The sequence below is a fragment of the Dermochelys coriacea genome, chromosome 5 (genome assembly GCF_009764565.3).
Source record: "Dermochelys coriacea isolate rDerCor1 chromosome 5, rDerCor1.pri.v4, whole genome shotgun sequence".
Classification (NCBI taxonomy): Eukaryota; Metazoa; Chordata; order Testudines; family Dermochelyidae; genus Dermochelys; species Dermochelys coriacea.
The window spans coordinates 113,437,196-113,459,678 of record NC_050072.1 but is presented as its reverse complement, the minus strand read 5'-3'; the positions used below and the strand labels follow the sequence as shown (position 1 = coordinate 113,459,678).

General features: G+C 40.9%; 2 protein-coding genes across 4 annotated transcripts in view; one reads left to right on the top strand and one right to left on the bottom strand.

Annotated features, from left to right (window-relative positions):
• The first annotated feature begins 380 nt into the window (after nt 1–380).
• RPS6 (ribosomal protein S6) lies at nt 381–7,904 on the top strand. Its single transcript, XM_038401207.2, has 6 exons — nt 381–529; nt 1,488–1,619; nt 3,905–4,115; nt 5,277–5,423; nt 6,716–6,873; nt 7,768–7,904. Exons 1-6 carry the CDS (start codon nt 524–526, stop codon nt 7,861–7,863), a joined length of 750 nt encoding a protein of 249 aa, XP_038257135.1. The 5' UTR covers nt 381–523; the 3' UTR covers nt 7,864–7,904.
• A 1,736-nt stretch (nt 7,905–9,640) lies between these two features.
• The window catches only part of DENND4C (DENN domain containing 4C), a 115,549-nt gene continuing 102,706 nt past the window's right edge, over nt 9,641–22,483 (bottom strand). For all 3 annotated transcript variants that reach the window (XM_038401203.2, XM_038401206.2, XM_038401204.2), the window contains 4 exons: nt 19,871–19,988; nt 17,767–17,920; nt 15,285–15,349; nt 9,641–14,935 (listed from right to left, as the gene is read on the bottom strand). In XM_038401203.2, the coding sequence (XP_038257131.1) occupies nt 14,799–14,935; nt 15,285–15,349; nt 17,767–17,920; nt 19,871–19,988 (474 nt within the window). In that variant the 3' untranslated portion in view covers nt 9,641–14,798. The remainder of the gene's footprint in view (nt 14,936–15,284; nt 15,350–17,766; nt 17,921–19,870; nt 19,989–22,483) is intronic.

Here is a 22,483-nt window from a genome sequence, read left to right as displayed (position 1 = left end):
GAGCCGTTGTTAAAGCGTTTGGCACCGGTTACCACTCACCGAGACGCCTGGGGGGGGGGGGGGCCGCCTGGCGGGAACCGGGCCTGCCTGCCGTGGGGAGCGGGCGAGGGGGCTGTAGCCTCTCACCCTAAGCGAAGCACCCGCTGCACCGGCTCCGAGTTAACCCTGCCTTGGGAGGGGGAGGGGAGTGAGGCCATTTAGCTGTTGCCATGGCAACAACCGGCTCCTGCTAACCATAGAGCACGCGGCGTACACCACCACAGGGGACAGCGCGGCCACGAGCATCCCCCGCTCTTCCCTTCCGGTGCGAGAAACGCGCCCGCCGCGGGAATCACTTTGGCCGTTGGCTAAGCTCGGTCACGTGGCACTTGCGTCCGCCCAGGACCGCGCTCCCTGTCTCGCGAGACTCCTCCGTGTGTCGCTCGGCTCTCTCGCGAGATCCCAGCGCGCCTATGTGTGCTGGGGGGAGCGGAAGTAGGGCCTCTTTTACCGCGGCGGAGCCGAGGGGAGCGGCTCGGCGAGGATGAAGGTGAGGCGAGCGGCCGGGCACGCGCCTCCGCCTCGGCCGGCGATGGCCCCCGGCGCTCGGGGCGGGGCTGCCTGCGGGAGGCGATGCCGCCGCGGCTGGGCTGGGGAGTGCGGCCGCGGGGCGGATGGGGACGGATTGTCCGCAGCGAGGGGGCGGGCAGGGAACATGGCGGCTCTTCCCTCCCCCGCTATCCCTATGCGCGCCGAGCTCCCCCCCGTCCCGTCCCGGCGGGGCGAAGCGCAGCCCCCCGGTGCGGGTCGTCGGGCTGGTCCCGTCCTTACTGCGCCTCAGCCGCCTCCCCCACAAGGGCGAGGTGACCGGGGGGGTCGCTCTGCGGGACCGCTGTAGCCTCGGCTCGGGGTCGCTTCAGGCGTTTGGCAGTGCAGAAGCACGGGGCCTTGAGTGCCGGGGGAGAGGGGGGTGGGGGGGTCAGAGAACCAGAGAATATCAGGGTTGGAAGGGACCTCAGGAGGTCATCTAGTCCAACCCCCTGCTCAAAGCAGGACCGAGCCCCAGTTTTTGCCCCAGATCCCTAAATGGCCCCCTCAAGGTTTGAATTCACAGCTGTGGGTTTAGCAGGCCTATGCTCAAACCACTGAGCTATCTCTGGCCCCAGAGCCTGCTGCCTTGGTTCGGCCCCAAGGAGCTTGCAGCATCTTGATAGCATCTGAGCACGTAGCTTTGTAGCTTTCGGGACGTTAAGGTTTAACTCTGAAGCAGTTTGCTAACCAGTTAAAGGAGTGGACTGACAGAGGAACAGAAGTTGGTAAGTCTCTGAAGATTGAGGAGTGGTTGTGACTTTTAACTGTGTTAAACTAAGAATATTGAAACAAGCCACAAGGAATGTTGCAGTATCAATTGAAATACTATGTTGGTTTTAGGGGGGGGTAATATGAGCTTCATGGGATGAGAGTTTAGCTTGAGAAAATACGTGAGTTTATTTTGTTGTTGTTCCTAGCTCAACATCTCTTTCCCAGCCACTGGCTGCCAGAAGCTCATTGAGGTGGATGATGAGCGCAAATTGCGTACCTTCTATGAGAAGCGGATGGCCACTGAAGTTGCTGCTGATTCTCTTGGTGAAGAATGGAAGGTAAGAATTGGGCTGATGTACTGAAAACTTACTTTTGGCATATTAGAGGCAAAGTGAGGCATAAGAAATAAAACTGAGTCAATACTCAGTGTCTCACACTACTTGCATAAAGAGCCCGGGATAGGTAGTACCTGGTGTAATGATGCCTTAAACAATTGTCTCAAAGTATATTTAGTTTGAGTGACAATTTTTGTTTTTTGTAGTGAAGTTGTGTTTAGAGTATCTGTTTCACTGCTCTCTTCAGCAGCCTATTTGCTGTTCTTGGTCTTGCTCTCCTATAGCTTGGCTGTTAGAAGGGAGGAATGAGGAAAACAGGCATTGCTAAGGAACATAATTAATGCTCTTTGCAGACCTGAAGTGTCTTGCTGTGCAATGAAACTGTAAAACATTAAGAAAAATGCTTTCCGTTAAAAGTAAACCACTAAATCAGTATTTGGAGGATAGAAATTATACCATAAATTGAGCTGTAGGAAAGGGCACTCTTCTAATTTGAGAATGGTATCATTAAGGTTGATTGTACATACTCAGTTGGGTGGTCTGTCCCCCCCCTCCCCCCAAAAAAAACAAACCCTGTATGGGCAGTGGCTCATTCTTAACACTGTCTACTCAACTTAAAGGACACACATTTCTAAAACTAAGGTTTTAGGTTTAATATCAAAGCTTTCATCTGCTTGCTAAAGAGGGTGTTTTTAGAACAGTTTTTCCTGGTTTAAAGAGAGGGACAGATATGAAACATCAGGGCTCTGTGCCTAGCTCTGTCACAGGCTGACCAACCTTGGGCAAGTCATTTCATCTCTTTACCTCAGTTCCCCATCTGTAAAACTGATGATTTTTCTGCCTTTGGCTTATCTTGTCCCATTAGAGAGTAAGCTCTCTTGGCTGAGGGTCTCCCACTATGTATATGAATCCTAGCACAATGAGGTACTAATCACCCTTGGCCTCCAAGATGCTGCTGTAACACAAATGGCTAACAGGGAAAAGATTATGGAGAAAGTAAATGTCAAGCCCAGAAAGTAACTAGAAAAATGAACCACGTTTTCTGTAGTTTTAAGTAATGGTAATCAACCTTGGGTCTGATGACTAAGTGGTCCATGAAAGGGTATCATTACCATAGAACAGTGAAAAGAAAAGGAGTACTTGTGGCACCTTAGAGACTAACAAATTTATTGGAGCATAAGCTTTCGTGAGCTACAGCTCACTTCATCGGATGCATCCGATGAAGTGAGCTGTAGCTCACGAAAGCTTATGCTCAAATAAATTTGTTAGTCTCTAAGGTGCCACAAGTACTTCTTTTCTTTTTGCGAATACAGACTAACACGGCTGCTACTCTGAAACCATAGAACAGTGGTTTTCAATGTGTGGTCCATGGACCGTGGGGAGTCTGAAGACTAAGATTTCGGGAGGGGATCTGCCCCTTCATTTGGAATTTAAGGGTCTGCAACTGAAAAGTTGAAAACCACTGCTTTAAGTTATAGCAGTCTTGGGTGGTATAAAGTTTCAGACTACTGACTTAACTGCTTGAGCCAGCTGTGTCAAATCTATATTTTCCTGGCATAGACATACTAAAGTTTCATTCTGTAAACAGAGCATTGTGTTAAATTAAACTCTACCATGAAGATTGAACAAAAGTTTTTGGATTTCAGACCATATTGTTTAGACCTCTGATTAACAAGTGTCAAACTAAATGTACTTTCAAGCTGCACTAAACAAAATTCAACTTAGTATGACTTTGGCTAAAATTTGCATGTAAACTGGATTTGTGCTCTCCATTGATATGGGGCTAAAATGATGCTAGGGTATTTGTAAAGCTTCCCACTCTTCTCTTTCCCCCCCCCCATGCACAAAAAATTGTTCTACAAATCCTACTAAATTGATGAGACCCATTGTTAGTGTCTGTTGTTCAACAGTCTTAGTTGCAGTCTACTCAGAATACCTATTCCCATAGCTCCTAAAGGCGATGCAATAGAGGAGACTTTGAAAGGCCACTAATTCAATGTGAGAGACTAGCAAGACTCTGAATAGTTTCTGCTGTCATGCTTGTGTCCAGCACTGGCACTGAAACTGTACAGTACTTGAATTAGATTTGTTGAAAGCAAGTCTATTTGGCATGCTGCCTGTAAATTGTCTGGAATACTTGTGGATGGAGGTTTTACAAGGAGGCATAGGTACAAAGAACACAGCTACTGAATTTATAAAAGACAAGGGTGTGCTGACTTTTCTTGTTTGATGGAAACAAATGCTTTTAAGGACAATTAAAGGAATATAAGGTGCCGTTATCTTAACAGGGATATGTTGTTCGCATCAGTGGTGGCAATGATAAACAAGGCTTCCCCATGAAACAAGGTGTTCTGACCCATGGACGTGTCCGCCTGCTGCTCAGTAAGGGCCACTCCTGCTATCGCCCCAGAAGAACTGGAGAAAGAAAACGCAAGTCTGTCCGAGGTTGCATTGTTGATGCCAACTTAAGTGTCCTGAATTTGGTCATTGTAAAGAAAGGTGAGAATCTGTCTTGAAAGAGCTTGAACCACTGGTGGGCTCCTAAGAATTATACTCTTGTCAGATTTGAAATTTTTATACCTAAGATCACACAGCAAATTAGACTCATTTTGTATTTGATAAAAGAAAAGGAGTACTTGTGGCACCTTAGAGACTAACAAATTTGAGCATAAGCTTTCGTGAGCTACAGCTCACTTCATTGGAAGTGAGCTGTAGCTCACGAAAGCTTATGCTCTAATAAATGTTAGTCTCTAAGGTGCCACAAGTACTCCTTTTTTTGCGAATACAGACTAACATGGCTGCTACTCTGAAACCTTTGTATTTGATGAGAGAAAATAAGCTGTACTGTACATGGCTTAATATACAGGTGTGAGGAGTCCATTTAACCAACACAATAGTTCAGTATGCTTTTGGTGATTAACAGATGGTCCATTTCTAAACTGAAATGTTTTAAGTGCTACCAAGGATGACAGGATGAAGTAATCTTGTGAAACTTTATCATAATTGATAGCAAAGTTTGGGGGTTGACTTGAGACAATATAGCCTAGTAGGCTCAAATGTTGCCCTATCTTTAATATCAATGTGAAAAATATGTAACTGTCAAGCTCAAACAAATGTGTGTTGGAATTTTGGCAAGTACACACAGTCTTAGGCTTTGTCTACACTAGCACAGGTTTGAGCATTGGCCTGCTAAACCTAGGGTTGTGAGTTCAACTTGAGGAGGCCATTTAGGGATCTGGGGCAAAAATTGGGGGATTGGTCCTGCTTTGAGCAGGGGGTTGGACTAGATGATCTCCTGAGGTCCTTTCCAACCCTGATATTCTATGATTCTATGATTTAACTTTTGTTCCTTAGGGGTGTGAAAAACACCCCCAATGACAAGTTTTAATGAGAAAAGCACTGGTGTGGACAATGCTTTGTCAGCAGGAGCCATGCTCCCTAGGGATAAGCTACCACCCCTTGCTGGAGGTGGTTTTATTTTGGTGCTGGGAGAGCTCTCTCCTGGCAAGAAAGAATGGCTACACAGCTCACCTTACAACAGTGTAGGTGCAGTAGCACAGCTGTGCTGTTGTAAGATGCACAGTGTAGACATAGCCTTAGTTCCAAGCAGCCACAGCATTAAAATCTAGGAGGATAACTAATCTAACAACTCTCCCAAAGGTGAGAAGGATATTCCTGGACTGACAGATACCACTGTGCCTCGTCGACTTGGTCCTAAGAGGGCTAGCAGAATCCGCAAGCTGTTTAACCTCTCCAAAGAAGATGATGTGCGTCAGTATGTGGTGAGGAAACCCCTGAACAAGGAAGGTGAGTCAGATTCTGCAACTTTATGGGTTTGTTACTTACAACAGGCAGCCACGCTTCTGTAGTGATTAGAAACCATACTTTAAAAATCAGTATCTGAAAATATTCTACCAGCTAGATCTTGAGCTCACCGTCCATAAAAGCACTGACAAGTATCACTAATTAGTATTAAGTTTTAGCTAGAGCACCCTTTTAGTCCCCAAAAAGTCACTGGGGAGGTCAGAGTTAAAGACATGATGGAGTCTCTAGATGCATCTCTTGGTACCACTGGTTCACAATGTAATTTTCAATCAATGAAATGACTGACATTTTAATCTTACTGTGGTTGGAAGTCCTCCCACAGAACATTTATTTAAACCCAAATAACTTCTTTGGCAATTTAAGTGCTACAAAGTCAGGACCCCCCTCAAATTTAGACTTTCCAATTGCTTCAATAGTATCTTGGGCCACAAAACTATCTTTGCTTGGAAGCAGTGCTTCTTAAGTGATGTGCTCTTTGTAATGAGAATGTATTTGTCACCTTGAATACTTCTCCCCACAGCTTTTGCCTTTTGCATCCTGCTACTTCAGCACCATGGTGAAGGTGACCTGAGAAAATAGTTCAATGTTTCATTGAACAAGTCAGCAAAGAGACAGTCAACCTAAATATCACTTATCTGAAATTATTCACACAACACCTGCAGTTATGATAGCCAGAATTGTTGGTTTACTTTATTTTACAGCACTTTGAAATATTACAGTCACACACAGGACTTTTTAAATGGAAGATGTGGCTATTCATGCAAATTGGCAGGTCTTGAGTTTGATATACTTACAGTAGCTCTTTTAAGTTGACTAGGCTATGTTGAATAAACTTTAGGCCTCTAGATCTATGTACAATAGATCAGACTATCATGCTAAAAGAGCATCTTGATTAAGATGTACACTAGTTAGGGGAGGGCTTTCAAAAGCAACAAAGGATTTTGAACATAATCCTAATTGACTTTTGGGTGACTTGTGCTCAATAGTTTAAATGTTTTTGAGCCTCTCCTCTAGTTAAAAGGGAGGGAAGAATAGCTGTACTGTTCAGATGCTTTGTGTTCTGAAGATCTGCTGAAAACAAATGCAACAAACATTGAAAGCATCAAAACTACTATTGACATTAAAACGAATCAAAGACCTGAGTTTTCAAAATAAGACAGGAAAACACATTGGAGAGGAACTTGGTTCTTTGTTTGTACTGTTGAACAGTTGTGTGATTTCCATAAACACTAAACATAAGCTTTTTCTACTACTAAATTCATTTTTTTTCCTAGGCAAGAAACCCAGGACCAAGGCTCCTAAGATCCAACGATTGGTGACTCCCCGAGTTCTGCAACACAAGCGCAGACGTATTGCTCTAAAGAAGCAACGAACTCAGAAGAACAAGGAGGAAGCAGCAGAATACGCTAAGCTTTTGGCCAAGAGAATGAAGGTATGTCTACTCCTTTTGAAGACAGCGTGTTTCAGGGTGGAGGTAGCTCTTTAGCACCACAGCAGTCAATTACAGAACAAAATCTGACTCCTACAATGACTAGTAAAGACTTGTGCTGTGCCTTTCAGGAGTTCACAAGCAGATAGCAGCCTGGCTGGCTCTAATGATAGACTGGCTATTCAATGCAACTCGTTACATTGCTCAAGCTTTCTTTAACCATTTTAGGAGTAGACACCTCTTGTCCACATTACATGCATAAGCTGCGTGTAAACGCTGTTCCAGTTAAACCATTGTCTTGCATAGTTTGACAGTTTGGAATGGACATTCTGGTACAACAATTTATCATCACATTGTAGGCTGGGGACCCCATGTGTAATACTGGCCCTTGAACATAATTTTGTCTTCGCTAGCAATGTTAAACTGACTTAACTGTTAAACTCACTTCCTGAACTCTTAAGGCCCAGTGCAGGTAGGGTTGGAGAGTTGAAATCAAGTACCCTACCTGTGAAAGGTAAGGATTGATTGAATTCCTTAGCTCCAAAGTAGACTAACTGGGATAATGTACATTGAAAATACAGATCTTAAAAAAAATATCCTTCAAGTAAATCACCATGGTAGCGTGGTGTAGATCGCTGTGCTGAATAGTAGAAATAATGGAGCTGTTTCTATATAGCTGCCAAGAAAGGGGCATCTGTGGAATTCAGATGTGGGAGGGGGAAACACTGGGAACAAGTTTGAATGTTTAAAAGGGGTTCTTGCTTTCCAGTTGGACACATCAGATTGTACTGAATAGATGTCGTAAGCAAGAGTGTGTTCATCTTTACAGAAGTACGTCTTATTCAGTTATAAACAGTATTATGCATTACTCACTGGGTGCTGCTTTTCTTTTTAAAGGAGGCCAAGGAAAAACGCCAGGAGCAGATAGCCAAGAGAAGACGACTGTCCTCATTGAGGGCCTCTACATCTAAATCTGAGTCAAGTCAAAAGTAAAAGATGTAAATGATTAAGAAAATAAATCTTTTATGGTGAAATTGAATGTGTGTTTAGTAAAAATGCTTGTTTTGCCACTGTTAAATAGGGAAAGTAACATAACTCCCATCAAAAAGGTAGTTCTTCCAGAGAAGGTTCTTCATGCAGTCACATCTAGGATAGTTAAATTAGTAATTCTACTCTTAAGTATTAGATTGAATAAACTCACTTTCTAGTCAATACTGCTAGCATTGTTTCCTCTACCTCAAATGGGTGTTTACATAATTTTTCCCAAAATCTTTGATGTAGCAGCTTTCTATAACTTGCATTAGTTTTATTTTTCTCTATCCATGGTCTCTTCTCCTACTTGGCAAAAAGGCAAAATAAACATGCACAGAAGCATCTTCTCAAAGGACAGATTTAGGCCAGATGGTTTGACCTGTTTAACATAGGCAATAGAGCAGTGGTTCTCAACCTGTGGGCCACTTGCTGCCCAGTCAGAGCACAGCTATGGCCCCTGTGATATTCTCAGGGCCATAACTAGGGAGGGGCACCTGCCCTGTAAAGTCAGGAGGGTGCACAAATGGAGTAGTTCAGGATCAGGCCTAGAAGCATTGGCAGGAGGCCTGTGCACCACCCCTTCTCCTCTCCCCCCCCCCCCCCCCCCGCAGGTCCTGTGACCTGGATGGAACAGGCTCTAGAACTAGGGGCAGGGCAGGGGCTGCAGGGAGGGTGGTATAGCTAGTGCATGGAGGACACTAGATGGGGAGGCTGAGGGTAGTTCCTATTTGAATTGAATTTCCAATAAATCAATGCAGGGAGGGGGCAGTGGAGCTCCTGAAGGGGAACATATCTAGAACCCCTGCCAGTTAAATTTTTTTCCTCCCTCTGTTTTGATAAAGCCTTTAACTTATACAGTGCTCTATATTGACCTGTTTACAGTTTCACAGTTTTATCAGAATGTTCACTCAGTCAAATGCACCAACACTGAAATTCCAAAACAGAAGTGCATTTTATGCACCACTGCAGAATTCTGTTTGCCCTCTTTCTTGGCTTGCAGCAAGTAATTTTATTTCCTGACAGGTGAACAGGATAGTATTATATAGTTAAACTGCAGGAGCTATTTATGACCATAGTTCCATGGCAAGGACCTTTATTTTTAGAGGCCTCTTCCCACTCACCAGAAAGAATTATGCTGTTTGTCACCCCAGACACTCTGCTAGTAAACAAGACTAAACTTTCAATACTTGATCTGGTATGTCTAGCATAGCCCATTAAAATAGTTTAACATTGTTATTCTATAGAAACATACTTGATTTTCCAGTTCTCAAGCAAGACTTACTGATTCAAGCAATACTTCAGTTGTTTGCTATGACAAAGCCATGACTATCAAAGCAACAGCCTTAACGTGTGCCAGGGCTGACAAATTTTCATTATAATTTTCATTAAGGTTACCTTGTAATTATATGGTTGAAATTTCATACATCCACCGAATTCAGGTTCCCACAGCAAACATCTCTGCTAAACTGCAGATCTATAAAGGCATTAATGTTACCATATATAGTAATCCAACATCTGCACAAAGTGGAGTCACAGCTATTGTGGGTATAACAAGCACTTTGGGTGATTCAAAGTTAAGTTTTTAGCTAAAACTGGATTAACTGGGGAGGGTGGTGATTTTCCTTTTTAAAACATCAGTATGCTGTACAGTTGCCCAAGCGGAACCCACCCTTTTAAGTTTATTGCTGTTAAAGCAATCTGATGACAAAAATAGACCTAAAAAAGGGCATTCCAGACAGCAGTTGTACGTATTTTATTTTCAGATGTTTTAGCTATACAAAATTTAGAATAAACAAAGCACCAAGAAACATTGTCAAATGTACAAAAACATTAGAGAAATTGTTAGATCAAAGCACAGTAAATGGATGTCATTTTTGAACAGTTCACAAAGACTAAACCAGTGCAAATATTGCATTAATAGAAAACTTCCCAACTCATTTAGTAAATTGATAATTTATTCACACTTGTTTTATCCTCATTAACCTAGTTTATTTTTAAGCTCCTAAAAGGAGTTCAGTGTGCTTGTAAAAAGAACCAGAAACATAATCCCTTTTTTTTTTTTTTTTGCATCATTGACTGATGTAGAATGAAAAAAAAAGTTTTCTAATATGTATCACAAAATACAGCACAGTAAAATCAGAACAGTACCCAACTCAACTGTTCAATTTCAGTATTTACGGTTTACAAGGGAGTGCGGTTGTTTCTGAAAAGGTCTACAAGGAAAAGCTGATATATAGAAGGCACCTGAAGGTTTCAAATTGTTAAATGAAAGCCTTTACAAATAAAAATTTTATCATTAATTCAATAAAAAGATTCAATTGTTAATAAAATACATTATTTGAATGAAGAAATTGATGACTGATTAAACAAATTTCTACTTTAGGGTGGATTCCTCTTTTTTTTTAAGTTTTTAAACAGTTAAAAATATAGGTTTCTATGGTCTAATTAATACACACTTTGCAAACATACCCCATGTTGCAGTTATTTCTATGACAATAGTAAACTCAAGCTAAGTAAGGTACATGTATATCCTAAATTTGAGGCAATACAGAAAGTTATCACCATTAGGGTGGAAAAAAATCTAGTAATTCACAAACGCAATGTGAATTAAGAGTTTAGCCAACATGTGAAATTCAGCTGTAGGTAAGACTAACTTAGTAGTTTTTTGAGAAAGTGGAATATAATTTAGTTTAAGATACACTTTCTACATAAAACAATTTTTCAATTATTTTCTTAACTAGTCTATAAAATATGAAGACAGAATATAGCTATCAGCATTGTACACAGATGTTCTACTATTTTCATGGTACGCTGCACAGCATTTTAATTCAGTTTGTTATTTCTATATACACAAGCTTTTTAGAATCTATTGCATTTTCATTTACAATAATTACAATTAATCTTTAATGTTCTGGAGTTTATTCACTCTGCACATCCAACACTCAAAAAAAAGTTCTGTATTGAGAATCTTGATTTCAAACTGCTAAAGATCCCATTTAACTTTACAGAAAATGTAGATATACTGTTTAATAAAGGGAAACAAGGCAAGTTTGGTGTATTTACAATTGGATGAACATTGCAAAATACATTGCTCTCTTCATATAGTTAACTAGTAGTCCAAAATTTTAAAGACTACGTAAATTCAAAGAGACTTTCCTGTGTTCGTAATCTGTTTTAGCCTAATAAGCTGCTTTTAACAGCTCTCACACACTTCAGCATGCTTGCAACCAAGTTGTGCCCAGCTCCACCTATGTGATCATTTTGGTTTGGACCCTGACTTTGTGCAGCCCAAGAGCAAGCTCTTCAGGTAATAGTCATCTGCAACCATTATGATTATAAATTAGGGTTCCAAAATGTATAAAATGAAAGCATCTCCATCCCATTCTTGGCTGCCGGTTACATCAGACTAGAACTGTTCTGCCTCTGGAAGCCAGGGGTTCCCAAGTTAACAAGGCATTTATTTTACTGCTTATGTAAAAGGAAAGAACTAGAGCTGAACTCAGATTTCTCTTTGGATGACATCTGGGGGAAGTTCACTCATACACAACGGATGTATGGCAATTTAGATCATTGAGGGATATAGTTCAAAATGTTAATTCTTAGTCAAGCAGCTTCCTATTTTACTCATCTCTCCCCTCCCACAAGTTTATTAGGTTATTAATTTGCAGGGAAACATTTATAATGTCTTTAGTGCCTCAAGGAGTGTGGGGGGGGACCCATTTAAAATGCAAATGGAAAAGTTTTAAGGAATTGTCTTCATGCATTTTGGGTCAGATTTTCGATCATATGGGTATTAATGTGCATTCAAGTCTAGTCAGGTGCCATACCTGTCTTCCAAATGCAGTCATGACGGTTTGTATATTCAGATTAGGTAAGCATTCATCTCTGAAAATCCAGCTCTAGGACAATTTGCTTCAATCTCTAATGTTTGCAGCTAAATATTTCATATAAACAAGTCAAAGGAGGAGGAATAGGAAGTGATACATGGTCAGAAGGAGGCAGCAACTTAGAAGGAGCCCTCTTGTGAGCAAATCTAGCTGCATGTTAGATGAAATATTGTGATTACGTAATCACCTTGAGGACTTTCACTTTCTCCTGCATAAATCTATTCTAGAGTCAGCTAGTTAACCAGCTATTAAAAACTAGAATTAAAAACCAAGCAGTTTAAAAAAACCCAAACTCAACAACAAAACAACAGTCCTCAATATGTCCTGGATTCTAAGTTGGAAAGTAATTGTAAGTGGGGTTTTTGACTTGACTTCACTTAGTTTCACACAGCGCTTTCAACTAGCTGGGAAACAGGTATGTACAACAGAATAGAGGCTACGTTATAACATGCAGAGGAATCAGTGTGATGTAGTAAATCCAGGGACATTAAATCCTCTTCAAGAATGATCCAGGATCATAAGAATCTCCTTTTTATCTCACTAGCCTTAGGAAACAAACATTTAGTGCTAGATACCATGACACACAAGCTGCTCTGGATGTTTACACAAGCCCAGTGTCATACTGTTGAAGATTTGCAGCAATACATATGGGAAGGCTGTTAAAACAAAGCAAAATTGATTAAAAAATGTCATCTACAATTATGTCTGAGGTTGAAAAAGGAATCCAGTTATTTCATTATTAGCCAATAGGCAAAACAACACGTTATAAAGATTTTCTGCAGCTGGGGAAAATAAGGGTAGCTAAATATTTAGGATGCTCAACGAGTATTGCTATTTAAATTGCTCCAAGGAGCCATAAGGCTTAGCTGCTTATTATTTAAGACTATCAATGAGAGGTAATAATTTAATCTTTGTGCTGCTGTACTTTTAAAGCCAGTACTAAAGTAAAGTATTAGGAACAATCTTTGCTATTTGTATAAAACTTATTTAGATTAGCAACTACTATAATGCAAATGTAAGTATTCAAGAGCATGCTTCACAAGGATTTTTAAATTTAAAATATGAACAATTAGTTACATTGTTGATGTGGGGAGCAGAGAAGAAAATCAAGCACCAATTCCACAGGTGAGTATAAGAAAACAGCTCTTTACTCATTGTGGAGTTGGTCTGAAATCTGCAAAACAAACAACGAACTCAAAAGGTTAAAAATGACAGAAGAATTGAGAAAGTTCTTGTACCGTGGTTGTGCTTTTTTGCTTTTGAGAATTGAAAATGCCGAATATTTTCATGGAGGGAGGATTCCAAATGAACTTAATATACTAACATGGCCTAGGATCACCAATTGCTATGGGTTGTTTTTTTTGGTTTTGTTTGCTTTTATTATTAAATGTGAGCATCCAGTCTACAATGCCAAAAATATTTTCTGATACAAATAGTGCAAAATTCATTTCTTTGAAGGAACACACATCTTATAAAAATGTTATGTCAGCAGCATGTTAAAAGTACTTTGACGTTTCTGAGGAGGGGTTCAGGTACTGGCACTTTCAATGAGATTCTAGTGCCCCTGTAAAGAGTTAAAATGACTGAAGTGTGAAAAATAAGTAAAGATGCTGGCATGGGAGTAGTATGAGCAGATTATATTCAAGCTGAAAGTAAGATCATGCCTAAGTCATATTATTTTAATAATTCTTTCATGCCTTCTCTCAGTTGCTTCTTCCAGGAGTGACCTCCTTAGTAAGGGATGGACATGTACTGATTCAGCTCAATTGATCGAAGCAGAAGCAACAGGGCTATCCACATATGTTGCCATGTAATTTAGTTATGGAAACATTTAAGTCAAAGACCAATGTCTAAGTTTCATCTTGCAGAGAACATGACAAGTATTGTCAAGTAGGTGCATGAGTCTTTCCATCTACTGGCAATCAACTAAACATGGTTTTAACTTTTAAGACCAGTCCTTTGAGCTCTTCAATTTTTCTCTGTATACACAACTTTAAGAGTTGTATATAAATATATGTAGAGTAAAAAAATATTGACTCTGGACCTACAGTGCAAAATAATTAGAAAGATACCAGGTATGGGGCAATAGTGCCTGAAGCTGCAAGTTCACCCCAAGGGGCACTTGGGGGAGGGAGGGGGGGGAAGGAATCTTCATTTCTGGTCAATGTTTATGTCAAAACCTTTTTACATCCTAGTTTCATTAAACTCTCTCTGTAGCTTGCAGAAAGACACCCATCTCCAAGCTGCTCAGGGCAGAAGCCCATCATTGTTTGGGAGAACAATGCAATATAGTCAGAGTATATCTGATTTCATGGAGCAGGTCACTGAATAGAGAAAAGCTAAAGTTTTATAAGATAGCCAAAATGGAAGAGTTATTGTCAGTCAATAGAGATTTAAATTATTAATCGGGAAAGGACTACTGTCAAAAAGAAAGGTAATAACTAAAGCTATTGTTTGGTATTGTGACCTGTCTAAAATAGCTGCATTGCAAGTCACAATTCAAGGGTTCCATAAATATGTACACACATGCTGCACCTACATATGCAACAAACATATCCTGCTTTACCAGTGCACTTAACAGGCTACTGGGCTAGAATGGCAATCCAAAACATATACTTATAAAATATCCCAGTATTGATGGTCCTTAAGAAAGCCACCAACTAAATGCTCTTTTTGAATCACCATCTCCCTTCTCAACTACTTGATGAAGAAGATGGCAGACAAGCAAGAAGAAACAAAATATATACAGAAAAATAAAGTTAAAGCAGATAAGCCATTCAAGAACTGAATATCTTGGTATTAAGAAGTTTTACGGTATTTTATAGCACTTTACACTATTTCATGAGATGACAAAAGAAAAAATCAGAACTGTCCCAGAGAGAGATTTGATCTGGATACAACTTGCTGGATTTAGTCTTCTTTTAGGAACTTGAATCCAAATCTACATATGTTCAGTTTTTGTCCCATCTGTTTCTCTTTTGTGAAGTTCCATCACCTCTTCCCTCATTTTTATACAACAGGTGCTCCAAAGCATTTTCTGCACCACTCCACACTACTGCTTGGCGGTGCATCTATTTTCTGCATCTTCTCAAGCACCTCTGTCGTTAGACTTTTATATGCAAGTCTGTACTCACTGTCAAAGGCCTCTGGAATACACAGAGCATAGTTGAAAGTGCTGCTTAAATGACTTCAAGTGCACACCATAAATATTTTCCACAAAAATAAAGTTTCTTTTTTTTAAAATGCATCACTCTGCGAGATGTAGCTGTTTTAAATAAGCAGTAACTGAGAATCACAAAAGCAAAACTTGTAATAGTATTCATTAGTTATTCCTGAAGTAAGGAAGTCTGCCAGTTGAACAGCTGCTTAGTATCCCCTGAAACAAATGCCAGTTTTTTGAAGCTATCTATCCTACATCAGTCCACACGGACTGAGCCGTCTCTTGAATATATTTGTGCAAATAAACATGTACATTTCACAACATTTTCAACTTACCAATGTCAATGTTCTCTCTCCCAAGAGACACCAAAGACAGGAAAAGGATTTCTCTATAAAAACTCCTGTAAAATATTTTAAAATGTGAGTCAATTAAAGTACAAACTACACTCAAGAAATCAATGCAGAAAGCATGTTCATCGCCTATAAACACAGCTTTGTTTAACTATGTTTCCAATCTTATATGTACTATAAGTGGCTTGTTAATCAGTGTTAACTCATGATTTTAAGAGTCCTGCAGTTTTTGGTGTGCTTCTTTGAGCCCAGCTCTTGGAGTCAAGAGCTTATATAAAAAAAATCTCATCTTTCATTAAAAAAAAAAAGTTTTAGTCACCATGCTTGTGGAGAAAAGGCTGAAAATGTGACCCTTTCCCCCGCCCCCCAAGGTTCACAAACTACAAGGCAAGTGAAAAAAACCCAAAATGTATTTTTAAAATCTCGTTTTTAAATTTATCATGATTTTTTGATATTTGGAATTGGCAAAGTTATCTGTGTTTAGTTTCAGGATGTCAAATTTTCACTGGAACAGAATTATCCACAAATTAAACAAATAGATGTATGGAACTAGGAGCAAAAAAAGTAGGGATTGTATTACTGAAAAAAGTGATTTCATTTTAACACCCTGAAAATACACAGTTTCTGTATTTCAGTCAGTATGCACTTAAGAATGGGATAGGCTTGAAGAATTAAAGACATATGCACAATACTCTGGCAAACTGACACAGAGCTGGCCTCTTGGTTTCATAGTCACTGTATTCTTTGTAAATCAATCTAGATTGTGCCTGAATGAAGAAAGGGAACGGCCTACATCTGGTCTGTTGATTACACTGGAAAAAAATTGCTTTCATCTTTTGCTTATGTCGGCCCCTCTACTCCCCAGTAGCGGGGAGGAGGGGAGGCAGAAGAGAAGAGCCAATCAAGAAGCTCTGGGAGTCAACCCTAAAGGTGGCAGCTGACTAGACCTATCCCAGGTCTCCTTAGAGAAAGGGTCACTGAAGTTCTCATGCACTCAGAGCGAGCGTGCAAACAAACATGCACCACTTGGTACTGAGTAGCCTTTGTAGGAGAAGGAAAGAAACTGCCAACCTGGCTACAGAAAGAGTGGGAGAAGCACAGACAGGCAAGCCTCACCCAGGCACACAAAATTCCCCTTTACAAGACAGGGAAACCTTGCTGGCTGAGCCAGAGTAAAAAGGAGCCAGAGCCTGCTGCAGGAGGGACTGTCAATCTTGCCCCAGCTACCAATAGGTCTCTAGACTGCAGCTGCCGGATCCCACCCACCAGGTCCTGGCTCCAAGCCCTGGGGAGGGGGGAGAGGCAGGGAGCGATGGACGGCTGGTGCGGCATCCCAGACCTGTGCCAGCCGTCCTGCCACCAAGACAGAGCAACACTGCCCCCACTTCAAGACTGAGGACACCACAGAGGCTTTGGCTTTTTCCTTTGCCCAGGGGTGCTCAACTCTCGCTCAGGCCCTGCCCTCACTCCACCCCTTTCCCCAAGGCCCCTTCCCTTCTTGGCCACACCCCTTCTTTCCCCCCACCCCTTTCACCAAGGTCCCACCCTCGCCCCGCCTCTTCCCATCCCCTCCCCTGAACGTGCCCCGGCCCCCGCTCCTCCCCTTCCCTCCCAGCATCTCCTGTATGCCAGGGAACAGCTGATTGCAGAAGCTGGGAGGCACTAGGAGGGAGGGGGAGAAGTTGATCAGTGGGGCCGCCAGTGGGCAGGAGTCACTGGGGGGAAGCTGGCTGCTGGTGTGTGCTCTAGCCTTGGAGCACCCATGGAGATGGCACCTATGGGACACAGATACTCCCTCCAGAACCCCCAAATACCCTCTCCCAGTACATACACCCCTCCAGTACCCCCATAAATACCCCCTCTGGCAGCATCCTCTTTTTGGAAACCTGAAAGTAATCCTAGGAATAAGGGTGATAAATATTCCTCAGCCTCCAGATGCCAGTTTTTACTCAATCAAAACTATTGTGCAAAATGCAGTGCTGACTCCTCCCAGCCGGCAACTCGCTTGCAGCTGAACTTCAGTGGTTATAAAGATAGTTCATAGGGTGCTTTCAGATCCTTTGCAACATAAAGGTTTCAATGACAAATGTAAATCGAGGCCCAAGATCTCCACATATTTTGTATCTGCTTTTGCACGCATATTTACTTCACTTGCGTAAAAAATAATAATCAGGTTTTGTATACACAACTGGGAATTTAGCTACCTGATTTGCAAATAACTGCAGCAACTACATGTACAGAAGTAGATCTACACAAGCCAGAATCTTTATAGATCTCCAAGTGCCCGTATGAAAATCTGACCCTAAACTTGTGGCTGTAGTATGTGTACTGACTGGGAGTCTCAGAGGGGGTTGAATGTTCTATAGCCACGTATGCGAGGCCTTTACAACACTTAAATGGTATGTGATCCTGGTGTAGGTTTGGGTATGAGAGTGAGGGAAAATAACAAAAAACACTGTCCCTTTACCTTTGTCGTTTGACATCTGGTTTAACTTTCTGCAGAAGGAGCTTGATGGGTTCAACAACATTGTTGTGTTGAATGCTCAGTTTGATGTTCTCCACTAAAGTGCTTGTTGCCTGCTGATCTTCTGAAGCTATGGATGATTTCTTCTCTGCTAAATCTGGTAGGAGAATGCAGCATTTCAGACCAATACAAAAACAGATGTAATTCTTTAACAGTCTCACTCCCATGAAACATGCAGTGAGTACAAGAAATATGTGGTCTTTGTGTGCAGAGAAATTTTGCCCATCTTGAAGAAGTTTCCACTACAATGGAATGGCTTTGCCTATTTAGGCATTCTGTCATCCTTTATTGTGGCAGGGACCGTGTAAAGCAAACACACTCTGAGTATGTCCTGACAAGGAAGCACAAGAGACCAAACTGCCTCCAGTTCTTGCCATGTATATTTTTGTAACAAAATCTTTGTATATTGACACTGATATAAAAATGGTTCTTTTTAGTGCTACAGTATCTTGTTAATTTACATTGAATTCGAACACATTGATTGTGTTACACCTGGAAACAAACACACAATCAGATGTGTTTGAAGCATGTGGCTGAAAGCTACCATGTTTCAGCCATGCTGCATTAGTTTGTTGGCTTCAAATTGAACAGACAGTTAAGTGCATTCTAAAGAAAATAAAGTTAATAATATTTACGCCATCAGCCTGCCTTTAAGAACAGTTTGTAAAGGACGAAAAGCGAAGCTGCCGTTGCTAAATTTTGGCAACAGGCTACCATTAGTGTAGCGATACTGAAGCTGAAACAGAAATGTTGCCACAATAACCATCAGCAGCTGATCTAGTCAGGCATTTACACATTTACCACAATGTTCTGGTGCATGAACTGGTGTTTCCAAAATGACAATGAACTGACTTAATAAAAACAGCGCATCAAGGGGACAGTGGAGTTTAGATTACAGGCAGAATCAATGCATAGCAAAGTTGCACAGTAAGCTGCAAGCAAGGGGCATCTGTTGATGAAAGTCACATTAGACACGGTGATCACTCCAGTAAGTTTATGATAGCCTGGATATAAAGGATAGCAGGATTCAGTGCATTTGGTGAACATATTTTCCTGTTTTCCAGATATTTTCTGAATTTACTGCAGGTTCTCTCAAGGGTACTATTTGGCCAGTTTTTCAGCACAAAAACCATTTAAAACAAACCTTTGTTCCCTTACTTACATTGTACGAGTTTGTATTGGGGGTGTGCAAATTAGAGTATTGGAAGATTCTAGTTGTCATTCATGATTCATATGGATGTCACCAACCTCTTATTAAATAAAACAAAAACAAAACAAATGACATCCTCCTCCTCCTCTGGTTCTCCCAGTACATTTTTTGGTTCAATCAGTTTTCTTAGATTTAAAGCTCCTTTGGGGAGGGAACTCTTCTTCCTTGGTGTTTTACAGCTCTGAGATCATTTCTTAAAGTTAAGACAAGTAGAACAGCTCATGCACCAAGAAAATATTTGAGACATGTAATACAAGACTACATAGTACACTATGCATGCATGCATGTTTCAAAACTCTCCTGCTATAGTGGAAAACCATGTGAATGGAAGCTAACGGCATAAACACTATAGCTACACATGGTAAATCAGGATGCAGAAAGATAGCAACTATTTTTTTTTAAAAAACAAAAGCAAAGAATTTTATTTTAGAAAGATTTTCCTTTGTAGCGGTTCTTCCCTTTCATGGTTGTACTGATAAGGTAGACAGGTCAGTAACACAGCAAAAAATTTCAGACCCATGTCCTTACTGAAGTTTATATACACACTGCCATCTGATCAAATCCTTCCCCTATTTTATACCTGATATATAAACATGCAAAGAATACTGCAATGTGTATAGAAAGGAGGAAGACAACAAATGTTTTCATATCAGGTTTCACATTGTTTACATTGTGTTGTCATTCAAAATGTGGTGGGTGCTTTGCAAACACAGGGGAAGACCATTCTTGCCATGGAGAGCTTACAATCTATAAAGAAGCCACAAGGTAAAAAGAAATGTTTAGTGTCACCTCTCACTCTCTATCCCACACACACTCTTTCACACTTGTTTCACTTACTGAGATTTCTCCAAGATATATATAGAGGCTCTCCAGACTCTTGGTGAAGGTTGATGTTGTCCCACAGTAGCTGGATGTATACTAACTTACTGTCTTGAGACAGAGATGACAAAGGAAGCTAGAATGAGGGAAAGAGAAGCTTAAAGAGATCAGCACAGGATCACGTGATTAAAAACTTGATAGCAGGCCCAAAAAGTGTTATTTCTCATCTCTGTTGCTGAAAAGATTTGTGCTATTCATTTTGAGACACAAAAATGGAGAGGCTAAACTGCAGATTTCAGTTGATAGGAATTGAATAGTGTATTGTTTGCACTGCAGCACTAAGTGGCTTTTAAACGCCTTCTTGCGTGATTTAAGCTAAACCAAAAAAGACCACTTGTACTGGGCACCTACACAGGCTGTATTGATATAAATATATTATTATTTGTATTGCATGAATACTTAGGAGCCTGAATCACAGACCACGGCCCTAGTGAACTATGCACTGTACAAATGCAAACAAAAAGATGGTCCTTGCCCTGCTGGTAGTATGTGCCTGAGGCACTGCTAGCAGATGGTGATCCTGCTGCAAAAGGAAAGCCTTCTGTTGGTTTCCAAGCTCCAAGAAAGGAGAGCATTTAGACTTTATGTAACAGGTGGGAAAGGCAGCTGCTTGTTTGTACAGCAGGTTGGGAAAGGCAGCTGCTCACAGATATTTATTAAGAACATAAATTATCCCTAGTAACACCACACATCTAGTGGGTTGGTTATCGCAGACACATGAAACTCATAATTACAGCTCAATTTTTGATAACTTTTGTAAAATTAGAAGTGCCTTCTGAATGACTATGCACTTGCTGCATGAATCGGAAGTGAGAGATGGACAAGAAAGCTGTGTAATTCATTCTGAGTCAGTGTAGGCTTAGACAGTGTATTTTCCAATTTAGCTTGTAAAGTTTCCCAAGTGATGGGGCTTCAGCCACATCTCTTGACAGACTATTCCATTACATAGTTCAAATACCTGATGACCTCTAGTATTCACATTTGGCACATGTGCAGAAGTCAGGTGTGTACTTATCTTTGAAAAAATCTGGCCCTTAAAAGAAAGGATGAAATGCCAGAAAATAATGCACCTGATTCTCTAGTCTTTTCTTACATTTTTATACTGATGTGACTCAATGAAGTTATGAAAACAAAAAACTGGTGGAATGAAGCATGGAATCCAGCCCAATATCTGAAAGAGATTTTACAGTGTGGTAGGGAACCTGCCTTGCTGTGATGTGTTATAACTTAAAGCTGCTGTTCATGAGTTGTTAGAATTCCCCCAGAGCTTCTTTCTAACCCCAGCTATCAGCAGCCATTGGGAAGAATCTCACTTAGTAGCTTTAGAAAAATCTATAAAAGGATGTAGTGGCATTATACCCCATATTCTTCATAGAGATATATTTTTAATATGATTATGGCATAACTAAGATGCCTTTTATGCAAGATTGGTCATGTAAGAGATTATTGGAAAGGTTATGATTTACTGAATATGATTATCCTATTTGTATGCATGCATCATTTTTGTATCTGAAGTTAAAAATATTGTCTATGCATCTATTACAAATGTGTTTACACCTGGGAAATGCCCACTAGACAGAATGCAATCGGTCTGGATAGCCAGCTGGGAAAGGCCACTAGGAAAAACAACAGGTCTTTGAAGATGCTTATCTCCCATCTTCCTGGAAAGCCTTCCTGGGGACGCTGCAAACAGCCTTTGAGTTATGGCTGCAGGGACACGTGACAAAGTCACCTGATACTGGACTCCATGATGATACCAGTGTTTTTCCACTGATCGGGGGTAGGAATCACACTGGGAGACAAAGGAGTCCTATCATATGCAAAAACTATTTAAGGCAGGGTAGTATCAGCATTGTGGTTCATTATTCATTGACTCCCCACCCAAGAAAAGGGACTCCTGGAAACACATGAGAACGGAAAGACTGGACTAGGGGAGAAGGACTGATCCCAGGCAAGAGGGTTGTCAGGCCTATGAAAAGAATATCTGGAGATTTAAGCTGTAAGCAAATACAGCTTGCCTTCAAGAATCTCCGCAATCTGCCTACCACAACATTTAGGGTGAGAATTTGCTACTTATAACCAGTTTCTTTAGTATATTAAACTTAGATTGCGTGTTTGTTTCATTTGCTAGGTAATCTGCTTTGATCCGTTTGCTAAATCTCACGATCACTTAAAATCTATTTTTTGTAGTTAATAAACTTGTTTTGTTTGGTCTAAAACCCAGTGTATGAAAATCATAACTTGGGGCAGAAAGCTGCATATATCCCTCTCCACATTGAGGGAGGGGTGAATTTCATGAGCTTATGCTGTACAGTTCTCTGTGCAGTGCAAGACAGTACAATTTTGGGTTTACACTCCAGAGGGGGGTGTGCACTTGAGTACTGGGCAGTTCCTTAGCTAAGCTTTCCCATGCAGAGTTGATCTCAGCATCTGTATGAATAGCTGCATCTGGGTGTGTCCCTACCTGTATGTTGGTTAAGTGCAGTCTGAAACCTGAGGGAGGGCTTGCCTTGCCTCAGCAATACAGTGTAAAAGGAGCTCAGGCTGGTGGGTCAGGCAGGCTCAGTGGTA

Excerpts from the sequence above, each read along its gene's own strand:
- RPS6 (XM_038401207.2), top strand. Across the intron at positions 1,620-3,904 it reads CTCTTGGTGAAGAATGGAAG|GGATATGTTGTTCGCATCAG; the intron begins GTAAGAATTGGG and ends TTATCTTAACAG. Across the intron at positions 5,424-6,715 it reads GAAACCCCTGAACAAGGAAG|GCAAGAAACCCAGGACCAAG; the intron begins GTGAGTCAGATT and ends TTTTTTTCCTAG.